Raw genomic sequence first — 13,148 nt, 5'->3', positions numbered from 1 at the left:
AATCTGATTGGAAATCCTTCTTCATCTCTAGGTGGTGCTATCCCCAAGGGTGCTACTTTACAGGTAGTTGTATATACTGTTCATCTGCTTTTTCTCCTCTCTCACAATTTGGAAATAGCAGATAAGAAAGGATACTGTGAGCTCTTCAAAGCAAGGGAAAGCCCCATCATCCTGAGAACCTGGTTGCCTCACAGCACTGGAGAACAATGATGGTCATTGTCAGCACACTTAACCATCAAGAAGAAGCTATAGATGTGTACATTTCAATTTTGTGCTTAATAAGTTTATGGAGGTGTATCTTATGCCAAGAACTGTCCTAGCATTGAGGATACAGAAAGCAGTTCTGTCGAGGGGTTGACTGTGTGGTAAGGGAGGCAGACTAGGAAATAGGCAATTTTGACACATGGCCAGGGAGGAAAAAATCTTAGAATGGTGTGGATGCTTATGAAAGGAACATCTAATAAATTATTTAGGGAAGACTTTTGGGTGGAAGTGATGTCCAAGATGAGACCGGAGTTCTAAAAGTTGGGAAGCATATTCTGTCTTTCAAAAAGATTAAAGATGAGAGATGGTGGTGATATAGTGGAAAATACCTTTTGAAGTTGGTTGGTGAATGTTGCTATCAGTTCTAGTTCTGTCAGTTACCAACTGTGTGACTTGAAGCAAGTCAGGTAATGTTTCTACCATGAAACTAAAAAGTTAATGGTAGAAACAATGCATATTTTATAACAATGAAACAATAAAACAATAACAATACATATTTCATAAGGTTACTATAAGGATCAAATAGGACATTATATTTGAAGACTCTTATGAAGTGCCAAGTACTATAAAATTGAAGTTTTAAGTGAAATAATGTACACAACTACCATTTCACATGCTATCTGCTCTGTAGTAAACCCTCAATAAGTGGTAATTGTCTTCTGCTTTATGTTACATTGCTTTGCTGCTTTGCAATTCCTGTTTTCTTCAGAAATTAGTTAATGAAAAGTGATATTCATCTGTTGTCTATCCTCAGAGTCATCTCCTTGTTTCCTCCTCTCCTCTGTCATTTTCCAGATCTAGTTGCTTCCCTCAATCAGGCTTTTTATTGCTGGTGGTTGGTATTTTCATGTCTGTTATCTCATCTAGTCACTGTCTTCATTGCAGAAGAAATAGGAATTGGGAAATTAGGAGGTCAGAAACTTGAGGATTTAGTCTCCAGCAACAAAGGAAGCTAAGCTTTTGTTCCATTATAATTGAAAATGTAAAATTGTGGGATGATTTTCTAGCCTCATAATAAATTTGTTTGTTGTGTTGCCAAGTGTATAATTAGAAGATGCCCTGATTCTTAATTGTATATGGCACACCACTCTCTATTTAAAAACTTGTTTCTCTTTAAATGCATTTCAAAGGTTATGTCCTCATATGAGTAAGAATGATTTTCTTGGTAACTCTACTCCCTTTTGTGAAAATCTTGACTGTTTCTAGTTCTGTGTTGCTAAGGGATTAATCAGTGCAAATAACTAAGTTAACACCAGGAATGAGAGAGGTCTTAAAGCAACTGAGAAGTTGGCTCATAGAAAGGCCAGCAAAAGAGGAAGAACAGGCAGACCCGAGTGACTCTGCCACAGAGGTCGAGCTTATGGCTCTGTTTGTATTTAGGGGAGGGCCCACTGCAAAGAACACAGAAAAAAGATAGCAGGTGCTTTGGTTTGAATGTTTATGTCCCCTTGAAAATTCATGTTGAAACTTAAACCCCAAAGTGATATCATTAAGAAGCGAGACCTTTAGAAGGTGATTAAGTCATGAAGGCAGAGCCTTTATGTATTTGACTGTTCTTGCATTGCTATAAAGAAACACCAGAGACTGAGTCATTTGTAAAGAAAACACGTTTAATTAGCTCATGGTTCTGCACACGGTACAGGAAGCATAACACGGACATCTGTTTCTGGGTAGGCCTCAGGAAGCTTACAATCATGGTGGGAGGTCACAGGGAAGCAGGTGTCTCACATGGTGGGAGCAGGAGCAAAAGAGTGAGGTGGGAGGTCTCATATGCTTTTAAAGGACCAGATCTTGTGGGAACTCACTATCTCAAGCACAGTGCTAAGAGGATGGTACTAAACCATTCATGAGAAACCCATCACCATGATCCAGTCACCACCCACCAAACCCTCCAACACTGGGGATTACATTTCAATATGAGATTTAGGTGAGACATCCAAACCATATAACCTTATAAATGGGTTAGTGACCTTATAAAAGGGTTGGGAGTAACTAGATAGGTCCATTTTTGCCCTTCCATTGCTTCCCATGTGAGAAGCAGCATTCATCCCATCTGAAAAATGCAGCAACAAGGTGCCATCTTGGAAGTAGAAACTGGGCCCTCACCAAACACTAAACATGTTAGTGCCTTGGTCATGAACTTCCCAGATGCCAGGACTGTGGGCTCAAAATTTCTGTTGTTTATAAATTATCCACTCTTTGGTCTTTTGTTAAAGCAGCTTGAACAATGACAGCAGATATGTCTAGTTCATCAAGATACACCAAAAAGTCCAAGCATGGTCCTTGTACATAGTAGGTACTCAACCACTAAGTAAGGATTTATTGAACACCTACTCTCCAAATGCTGTTCCATGCAGGGGGTATCATAATGAGGAAAGCAGTTCCTGATCCCAGTATTCCTGTGATCCAGTGATAGAAACTAGCAAGGAAAGCACAATGAAAAAAATGTTACACTAATGTAATTTCCCACAAATAACTTTAGGAACACTTAAGAAAGAACAACTAACTGCCTGGGTGGGAGTGAGGTAAATGATACTGCAGAAAACAATGTGAAGTAGCATTTGTCACTGGATACCAGCCTGTGCAAAACAAATGGTAAGGGGATTAAAAAATGCTTTTGATAACAAGTGAGGCAGAATTAAAAACATTATATTCACGAAAAGGTTCTTATGGGTGCCGAGTGAGGAAGTGAATTCAGCACTTCTGACTCTGGAATCTCTAGTCTATCTACCATGTAAGACAACATCTTATTAGCAAGAAGAAATTAGAAACACACATGTTTATTTTAAAAAAATTGGACACATAGTTGAACTACTGTGGGTAACAGAATTAGAGACAAAGATATTTCGCCTTCAAGGTTTATGACTCATATTTTCTGCCAGCTCTTTGTGGGCCCCGCTGTGGCATTTAACTTTTGATTGTACGAGTGGCCTGTGGTATGTCTGCTTTTGCAGCATTTAGATGTAGAGAGGATACTGGAGAAACCTTTGTCTTTGATTCCTGAACTAATGAAGGAGAATGGCTGTGTGCGGAAGTAGAAAGGGGAGTAATGGGCAGTGTGAGGTGGCCACTGCCACTGGAGTAGGATAGAGCAGGTTTGATCACCATCCACCTTCCATCATTGTACTTTCCTGCTCAGAGCAGCCCTCTCTGTCTTACCTCTTCCCTTCTACACACAAAAAGACAGGTCTGAGGATGTACAAGTAGTTGCTAGTCCAGAGGGAATGGAGAAGGGCAGGTTTTAATTAAGAGTTGGCAGTATAGGTGGCCTTGATGGCAGTGGGAGGGATTCTTTCATACTGCCAGGAGAGACACTCTCATTCTGGAGGGAAGCTGCCACACTGTTGTTGGGTATAGAGGTTTAGATCTGTAGTGGGCTGACCCTGAGAGCACTGTCAAGAAAGACCTCATCGCACGTCCAAGACTCTTGGACCCAACCTTTGAGTCCCCAACAGCTTCTGTGGGGAGCCTTATTTCTGTGATGTAGACATTACAAAGACACAGGACAGGAATTAGGAAGAACTGGTCAGACCTTGAAAGAACTATAGTCTCCCCAACCTAGAGTTCAGAAATCTGTAAAGATATTCTTTACCCTAGATGAGCTCCTTGGGATGTTATCGACTCCTTCTCAGTGGAGGGAAAAGGAAAAAAAATGACTCTTTAGAAAAAAAGAAAAATGGCATTAGGGGATGAGCAGCGAAGTATTCTTGACAAAAAGTATTTTAGTAGAAGGAGGCACTCAACAAGTCTTAAACCCTCCCTACCATCACTTATCACCTAAGATAATCATATAGAAGGTATGTACAGGCATGAAACAAACAAACAAAAAAACTCCCAGAAAGCCCTGGGAAAAAGGATATTTTTCTCAAAGGAGTCTACTAAGGAAAAACATATATTTTTTTCTTGTTAGCCTTTTTTGGTGAATTGAGTGATTTAACAATTATACTTCTGAACTACTCCTGCCTGCTGGGACTGTTTGTTTTGTTCTATTTTCATTTCTTTATGCTACCAGGAGGTGCCATGGTATGTGCAAATGAGGAATGCTTTTATGGTTCTCATTCGAACAGGGCACAGATCTTCTTGACCAACTCAATTTTTCTTCATAATGATCAGAGAGAAGTGGATCCCATGGAGAGAACCAGCAGCCAGAGAGAAGTGAATTAGGGCATTTAGATTAGAAAGGTGAGAGTTAAGTATGATCTGTGGCCATGTGGCCAGCATCTGATGACTACACTGGATAAAAGCAAAGGCTTTAGCATAAATTGAATAACAAAGACTAAATTTTCAAGGACTAAACCAGTGTTTTCCAACTTTCCTATTTTTTAAATTTAATACACTCATTTCACTTTTCCCTGACAATTCTGATACTGTTTTCTTTCAGGGGAATCCATCATTATTGACTATCCTTACCCTGCTGAGATGATTTTGTAGTTTTATTTTCTGTAGATTGCATTACAAAATGATACACATTGCTTTTTATTTTTTAAACACAGTATAATCACATTTAATATACTTTTAAGAAGTCCCTTTCTTCATCCTAGAAATTCGGATATTGTTTCCTAAAAGTCATGCCCATTCTCCTTGACCTCTCACATCCGTAGTTGAAAATGCCTGGACAAAACTTTGAAATATATGGAAACAAAGACTAAAATTTTGTAATAAATATACTAAAGCAAGACATGCACATCCCATTGCAGCATAGACTGCATGGGACAGAGTCGTAAGGTTGTTTAATGTAAGTGAGGACACATATTTCTATGAATAAATGTCTATTTATGTAGAGGAGTAATGCATTAAGAAACGTTTCTGCCCATGCCCCTGCGTAGGGCATCCTTGACCTCCTTGTTCCTTAGGCTGTAAACAACAGGGTTCAGCAGGGGAGTGATGATGGTGTAGGTCACTGACAGAAGGAGGTCTTATTCTGTAGAGTTTTCTGACTTGGGCTTGAGGTAGGCAATGGAGGCACAGCCATAACGGACAATGACCACAGTGAGGTGGGAAGCACAGGTGGCAAAGGTCTTCTTCCGGCCCTCAGTTGAGGCAATCTTGAGGTTAGTGGAGATGATGAGGACATAGGAGATGAAGACCAGACCCATGGGGACCAGGATGACAAATAAACTGACAACAAAATTGATTATCTCATTGATAGTGGTATTAATACAGGAGAGTTTCATGGCAGGGCGGATGTCACAGAAGAAATGACCAACCACCCTGAGACAAAAAGGTCAGATAAATATGGATGTTACCTGGACAGCTGCCATGGCCAGGCCAATGTTAAAGGCTCCACACACCAGCTGGACACACACCCTCGTGCTCATGATGACCATGTATCTCGGGGGATTGCAGATGGCCACATAGTGGTCATAGCCCATCACTGTGAGCAAGAAGCAATTGTTGATGGCCAAGGTAACAAAGAAGAACACTTGGGTAGTACGACCTGCTAGAGAGATTGGCTGGGTCTGGGCTATGAGGCTCGAGAGCATCTGTGGAATGATGACCAGTGTGTACACTGTCTCTGAGCTAGCCAGCATGCTCAGGAAGAAGTACATGAGGGTGTGGAGGTGACGGTCAAAGTGGATGATGGTCACGATGATGGCATTGCCAGCCACGGTTAATGTGTACATGATGAGAAAAACCACAAAGAGAGTGATCCAATGTTTGTAGAATCTGGAGAATCCCAGGAAAACAAACTCTGTTACCTCTGTGAAGTTCTTTCTTTGCATTCTTTAATTGCAATGTCTGAAAGCAATGCAAGAAGTCAACATCAAGAAATTCTTATCATGACATGAATTCTAGAACAAGGATAGAGCAATGACTATAGAAAAACACTAAGAAAAAAAGTCAATTTCTCTGCTTTGTAATCAGAAGCGTTCTAGCTCATGTTATATAGCTACTTCACCATCTTCTCCCTTTTCTGTTTGTGCTGTTCACTTAATCTTCTAGCACTGCCGACACTGTTAAGCCTCTGGCCAAGGAATTGCCAATATGTGACACCACAGCCCATATCTTTTCAAAGTGCCATCATAAATGTGCTGTTTTATAGCACACGGAGGAAGGCATTTTCCTTTACAATATGCATGGCACAGGGATCCTATCCCATGTCATCCTGTGAAAGTCCACACAGCTGAGACAACAAAATGGGGGTGAGAGAGTTGGACTTACTGAATTAGAACCATTGGTGGATAGCTTCTGGTGACAGTGTAGGGGAGCAGAATCAAGGTCAGTGAAAGCTGACCTTTGGGAACACTTCAGTGGGAGTGAAGATGAGGTACTCTGGACCCAGCCTAGATGGTCTAGGGGAGGCAAACCGTCGGCAAAATTGATTTATTGTGAAGGTATTAACAGGAGCTTAAGGTTTGAAGACATGTAAACTAGAGAGAGAAGTGGAAGCTGTTGGAAAAAGAGAGAAGAGAACCAGCAACACAACAGAAAGTTGGACTTTGAATTAAAAAAAAAAATAGCTGATTTCTTTTTGGCAAAGGGAATTCTAAGAATAAAGAGGTGCACTATTTGATTTAAATTGTTTGCTGAACTATATTGTAATGTAAACTTCCTTGAGAGCCTCAAGAGCCTATGTTTAAAGCTTTTATATGTATAATTTTCAGTTAGTGGTAGTTAGGAAGTAAAGAGAAGTGGATGATGGCACAGTGCAGAAAAAGGTATCATGTGCAAGGAGTAAAATCCAGACTGAGGAAGAAAAATCACTAGCCTGTAATGACTAGAAGAAATACAAGGCCCTTTCCTGCCCTCCCATCCCCCTTACAAGCACAAACCACTAGCTTGTAATGACTAGAAGAAATACAAGGCCTTCTCCTGCCCTCCTATCTCCGTTACAAGCACACACAATATTTGCTAGAAATTTGGTGAGTGGGTCTGGGACTTCCATCATATATCAAATGATGATTTGAACCATTTTACTTAAATAACAAGTAACACTAACAGGCTGGGGGATTTTGGCACACTTAGGGAACTGCCACTAGGAATCTAGGAAACATTGTGGGTGTTTTAGAAAATAGTCCATCATGGAAAATGAGGCAAATGTTTCTAGTAGAAATGAGTGTGTCACTAAAATTAAAGGAATTTGCCTCAAAAGACCACTGAGATACAAGTTGGATAGGCAAAGATTAAAGAGAGTGACAGTGCAACTCCAAGCAGCTTTTTAGAAAGGATAGGATGGAGTTATCGCTATGTAAATTTAAATTAACTAAAATAAAAGAGAATTAAAAATTCAGTTAGTCACACTAGCCACATTTCAAGTGATAAAAAGCTACATGTGACTAGTGGCTACCATATTGGACAGCTCAGCTGTCAAACATTTTCTTTTGTTGGTAAAAGTTATGCTGGACTGTGCTGTTATAGTGTCCTACAATGAACAGACGTGTGGAATATGTTAAATAACAACCACAAAATGAGATATTTAGCAAACAATACTATGATGTGCTGCCATATGGTTAGGAATATTTGCATGTATGTGTGTGTGTATGTGGATGTTCATAAATATTTGCATATGTGGGGGAAAAAGCCTGAAAGAATATGAACTTGATATTATCATGAATTAGTTATATTGTGCTGGGGGTGCTATAGGGAACTTTGACTTTTATCATTTCTACAGGGATGAAAATGGCTCATTTTAAAATATTTTAAGCATAAAATTATAACTCATAAATAACTTGGAGAAGTCAAGGAGGATGACAACTGAAAACATATATTCAATTGATTAAGAAGGAGGCTACCAATGACCTTATTGGCCACAGCTCTAGTAGAGTCCTGGGCTGGAAAGCCTGATTATGTGGAGTAAAAAAAGAACAATTTTGTTAATGTGTTAGATGAGAACAACAGATCTCTTGTGCCTTTTCCCTTTCCTAATGAGCCTATTGCAATGAATGACAAAATATAGTTAAGGCTATGCTGAGCCAGGAAAACTATAGACGTATTTGGAGTAGGGAAGGAGGGAACATACAAAACTGAATTAAATCAGGAGGAGGAAAAATCTTCTGGTATCTTTAATTTAGGAGCTGGAAAGTGCTGCTTTCACCCCAAATCAGTCACTGATTTGTTGTAAAAATGTTTCATGTAAATATAAATTTACTTTCTTGGAATAAGTTGTGAAGATATAGACAGGATAGCTAAGGATTCACTAGATGCAGGGAAACTGGGTCAGGTACATAAGCCCAGGAAAAGAAGTTTATTGCCTATGGTATACATTTGAATTGTATGGAATGGGCAACAAAATAATATCTTAAGATATTCATAAAACTTGGGGAAACAAATGCAAAAATGAAAGGTCAGAGTAAGATTTGGGAGCAAGAATAGCCCCTTCAAACCAATGTTCTTTCCATGTTGTTTAGTATTTATTTGGAGGAAAGGTGTGTGGTGTGTGAGGGAAAGGTAAAGCCTTGCCATAGGGGAAGCTATCATTTCTCCTGCATGTGGAGCTCAGCTACCGGGGATCTCCCAACACTAGGCTTAGCCCAAACAAACAAACAAACAAATGAGCCCTACAGTGATTGGGCTTTGTCCTGCATAGAGTGCACTTAGTGGCCATCCACACCTCCTAGAGTAGGTGTCATTGCTTGCCCTGATTTTTCCAAGTGTTCTTCCCAACCACATCACTCTCCCTGAAAGGAGTTCTATTATGTGTTTCACTTCATTTTGCTACCTATCCAACGATGTTTTGGAGTTCCTTTGTGATTAAGGGCAATTGCCTGGTTGTCTCATTTTTTAACCTGTCACTTTCTGAGGTGCAGAAGCAATCTAAAATTATTACTGTGAGAAATTATGGCTCAAATGTCAAATACACAACTGTTACTGTCCCTGGAAGTGAGGAAGGCCCTGGTGAGAGAGACAAGGAAGTCTGAGATACAGGAGGAAATCACATTGTTAGTTCTCCTTGGTCTTCTTGGAGCCTTACACATACAAAATCAGGCAGCAATGAGCACCAATGTTTAGCTTGGGAAGGGAGAAGAGGTCCCAGAGGGTACCATGGAGCCAGGAAAATGTGTGGAATGCATGGGTTGGTCTCACCCGTGGAGGTTTGCCAGGGTGAGTTCTCAGTGGTTAGAATGTATCTCAGTGAACTTAAGGGCTGTGTTACACCAGATGGCTACCCTCACCCCCCCCTCTTTTTTTCTACTTGTTGCTTTTTTTGAGTCTCCACCCAGCCAGAAGCGAGTGCAGCTGAGCACAGTAGCAGCAGCCCTTCTACCACCCAAATCTGGACCTTCTCTGACTGAACCCTAGGGTGTTTCTGTGGAGGGAACACACCAGTGGATAATCTCAAAAGCACAGTATAGAACAGAAAGAAGCTTTCAAAATGATTTATACATTCCGGAAGGATAAAAACCCTGTGGGAGAGTAAAAATAGTGAAATGTGCTCATGCATCAAAATGTTAGTCATGAAGTCAATATTCCTACCAGAGGAAAAAGAAAAATAAAGTGGAGGGGAAAACATAATTTGAAAGTGTAAAGGAAATGCCATTTGTAAGGGGAAGAAATTATTACAACAGCCATGGATGCCCACAAATATTTTGATCTTTATAAGCAAAATTTGTTGCTGGAAACAGAATCTGTGTTAAAAAAATTAAAAAATGCAGGTAGGCAAAACTTCTATAATTATGTTTTGTGTGTAAAGGAATTACACAGTTAAAAAAAACACAGTGACCTGCCTTTTTGGTTGAGTTTCCATCCCCTCTCTTCCTTTCCCTCTTTCCCTTATTTTCCTTCCCTTTCCTTTCTTTTTTAAACAAAATAGATCTAAGGAGCCAGGGAAGGAGGAGTCAACATCTTAAGAAGCTGATAATCATGAGAGCTATTTGAATAAATAAGAGGATAATAACTTTTCTTTTGTCTAGAAGCCTTCTCAAACCCAAAAGTGTCCATTTACCTTCTGGAGTCTGTGGAATCTCTCTGTGTTCAGTTTTAGAATAATCGTGACTAATTTACAAAAGATCATTACAATTCTAGGAAATCTGACTATCATTTGTCTGGAAAAATAAATGACAGACTCTTGATGTCTTTAAAAGTTTAGCCTTATTTGATTCTCAGCCTTATTAGATTATTGGGTCACTTACATTTCACTGGACTCTGGCTGAAGCACAGGGTGACATTCACAGAGTCCCTTTGGCCCTTTTTGCTTTGGCTCTAGAAGAGCTGCCCCCTTACATTCTGTGATTAGAAAGAGACTCTCAGAGGAGACGTTCTTCTCTCTAGCTCTGGTCTCCTGCATCAATTTGTCAAGAGACTTACCATGTCTCCCATGGGTCTGCACAGAGCAGAATCCAGAAATGAGCTGGGGGATCTCATTACAAGCAGATCACGCTAGGAATATTGAGCAAGCTTTGGTCTCACATGGCCTGCTACTTATTTTTCTTCAAGGAAAAAAATAGCTCAACACAGTTGAAGACATGTTGTCACATGGCACCATCTTTTCTTCTTTTGAACCCCTGTTAATGTTTGGTCCTTGGTCAGTTACCATCAGTGAGAATGTGCTCATATAAAAGTCAGATATGGTGTCTCTCTTTGTATATAGAAATAGCTTACGTCATTTCTCCTGCTAGCAGAGGCCATGCTTTGGTTAGGTTAGGTAAGAATTAGTTTTGGGGGTAGAAACTGAAAATGAGCAAAATGTGCTCATTTTGATTTGTCAGAATATAAAAAGAAGTTAGGGCAGCTGATTAAATTTGAGATCATCATCCTCCTCATCTTTATAGCTGACAATCACTGAGCACTTGCACTGGGACTGAGTGCCAGAACAGGGACTGAGTAGGTGTTTTGTATGCATTGTCAAACCGAATCCTCATAGGATCCCCATAAGGATACTGAGAGAAGCTGCTGCAACAGCTGGAACTCTAGATGAAGTATTTGTCTTTGGCATCTCACCCCAGGCACAGCTGTGTGAACCCCTCATAGATTATGGGCTTCAGTGAAATATGTCAATAACATTAGATTAGCTTTGCTTCTGGATCCTGTGGTTGTATGTGACATGATGCAGATGCCTTTACCAGTGCCCAAATCTCCCAAGTTAAACTCAGAAAAGTGGCCACAGCCAGATAAAAACAAGACAGAAAATTCTGGAATACAAATTGGAGTTAGTTTATATTATAATCAGCTATTTAGTCTTGACAAGACAAGGATTAAAGACAATTCAGGTCATGTTTCATTTTTTCTTCTGTCGTTTGAATGGTCTTGGACACCTATTCTTTCTAAATAATGGAAAGTCTCATGAATACCTAAAAAGTCTCTACAGTGCATTCCAAATGTGACTATACATTGATCCTATCCAGTGCAGATAAAATATTTTTTTAAATTTCTACTTCAACTCAAGTCTTAGCTATGGCATATCCCAAACTAAGAGGCCTCATTGCTTTAATCTCAGAGCTCCACCCAGAGTCTCCCACACAAAACTCACAGAAAACTACCTGCAAGCCTTCTCATCCAGGAAAATTATTTATGGACTTCTGTTAAAACCAGTCCTGAAGCTATGTGGCTAAATGCTCTTACCCGTTTTTCTATAGCCAAAAATAAGAATCAGATCTTTACTTGCATAAGATAGAAAGAGAGTCAAAAATTGCTTTTCTTATTAGAGATGACTCCTGGTTTTAGCAACTCATTGTAACATCTTGTGTACTACTTGTTTCCTAGTGTCTACCAGCCTTAGTGGCAAGTATGGGAAAGGGGGTGATTATCTCTGTAATTGTTAAATCACTACACAACTATGTTCCTGGATTGTTGCACCTCCAAATCCTTCCATTTTCTTTATAGATTCTGAACTATTCAAGTAGTTTGCTCTGTGACTTTTGCTGCTTTCATTGTTGTGACAACAACTATATCTGAGAAAAATGCCAAGATGACGTTACCAGAAATTCCATCTTTATTAGTCCGTTCTCATGCTGCTATAAAGAACTGCCCAAGAGTGGATAATGTATAAAGGAAAGAGATTTAATTGACTCACAGTTCCACAGTGCTGGGGAGGCTTCAGGAAACTTACAATTATGGCAGAAAGGGAAGCAAACACATCCTTCTTCACATGGTGGCAGGAAGAAGGATCGTGGAGCAAGGGGGGAAAAGTCCCATATAAAACTATCAGATCTTGTGAGAACTCACTCAGTATTATGAGAACAGCATGAGGGTAGCCACCCCCATGATTCAATTAATTCCCACGGGGACCCTCCCACGGCGCATGGGCAGTATGGGAACCACAATTTAATATGAGATTTTGGTCAGCCAAACCATATCACCATCTCTATTATAAATGATGTTAAAATGGACTGTCTTCAGTTTTGAATGAGCCATCAATATGATAGATATTAATAATAAAAATGATATACACAGATTCACTCAAATAAAAAATTTATGAAGGAAATGATTAAGAACCATCTCTACAACTCTTCTATCTTTTGGCTAAAACAGGGTGCACAGAGAAGGCAGAATGTGGGCATAGAAAGGAACTTCTCCAAAGAACTTCTTTGCAGACAGCTGTTGTTTTGCTGTTGTTGCTGCTTTGAGGGAGTATTAGGTTATGCCATTTGTATCTTGAGAAGATTATTATTTTTTACTTCTTTACCAACCTCAAGCCTAGTGTGGGGGCTTCTGTGGAATCACTGAGGAAGCTTGAAATATCCCTCTTGCTGTTGGGCAACTCAAAGGACTTGAGAAAGCTGCAACACTGTGTAAATAGGAAAGTGTTGTCTATATTAAGACCATCTGAGACTTCTAGAATTTATAGGGACAAGAGATGTATAAATGTTTCTTTTGGCTGAAGTACAGACAACATAGAAGAAAGAGCTTACGGGGGCGGAGCAAGATGGCCGAATAGGAACAGCTGCAGTCTCCAACTCCCAGCGCGAAGGACACAGAAGACCGGTGATTTCTGCATTTTGAACTGA

At 39.9% G+C, this 13,148-nt stretch overlaps 1 protein-coding gene across 1 annotated transcript; it reads right to left on the bottom strand.

Annotated features, from left to right (window-relative positions):
• Positions 1-5,057: 5,057 nt before the first annotated feature.
• LOC105522654 (putative olfactory receptor 10J6) lies at positions 5,058-5,987 on the bottom strand. The gene is given in 1 exon segment (XM_011957221.1): positions 5,058-5,987. A coding segment is annotated over 1 exon segment (930 nt).
• Between the last annotated feature and the right edge of the window lie 7,161 nt (positions 5,988-13,148).

This window comes from Colobus angolensis, unplaced genomic scaffold, assembly GCF_000951035.1.
Source record: "Colobus angolensis palliatus isolate OR3802 unplaced genomic scaffold, Cang.pa_1.0 Scaffold439, whole genome shotgun sequence".
In the NCBI taxonomy this organism is placed as follows: Eukaryota; Metazoa; Chordata; class Mammalia; order Primates; family Cercopithecidae; genus Colobus; species Colobus angolensis.
This window is presented reverse-complemented; position numbering and strand designations above follow the sequence as displayed.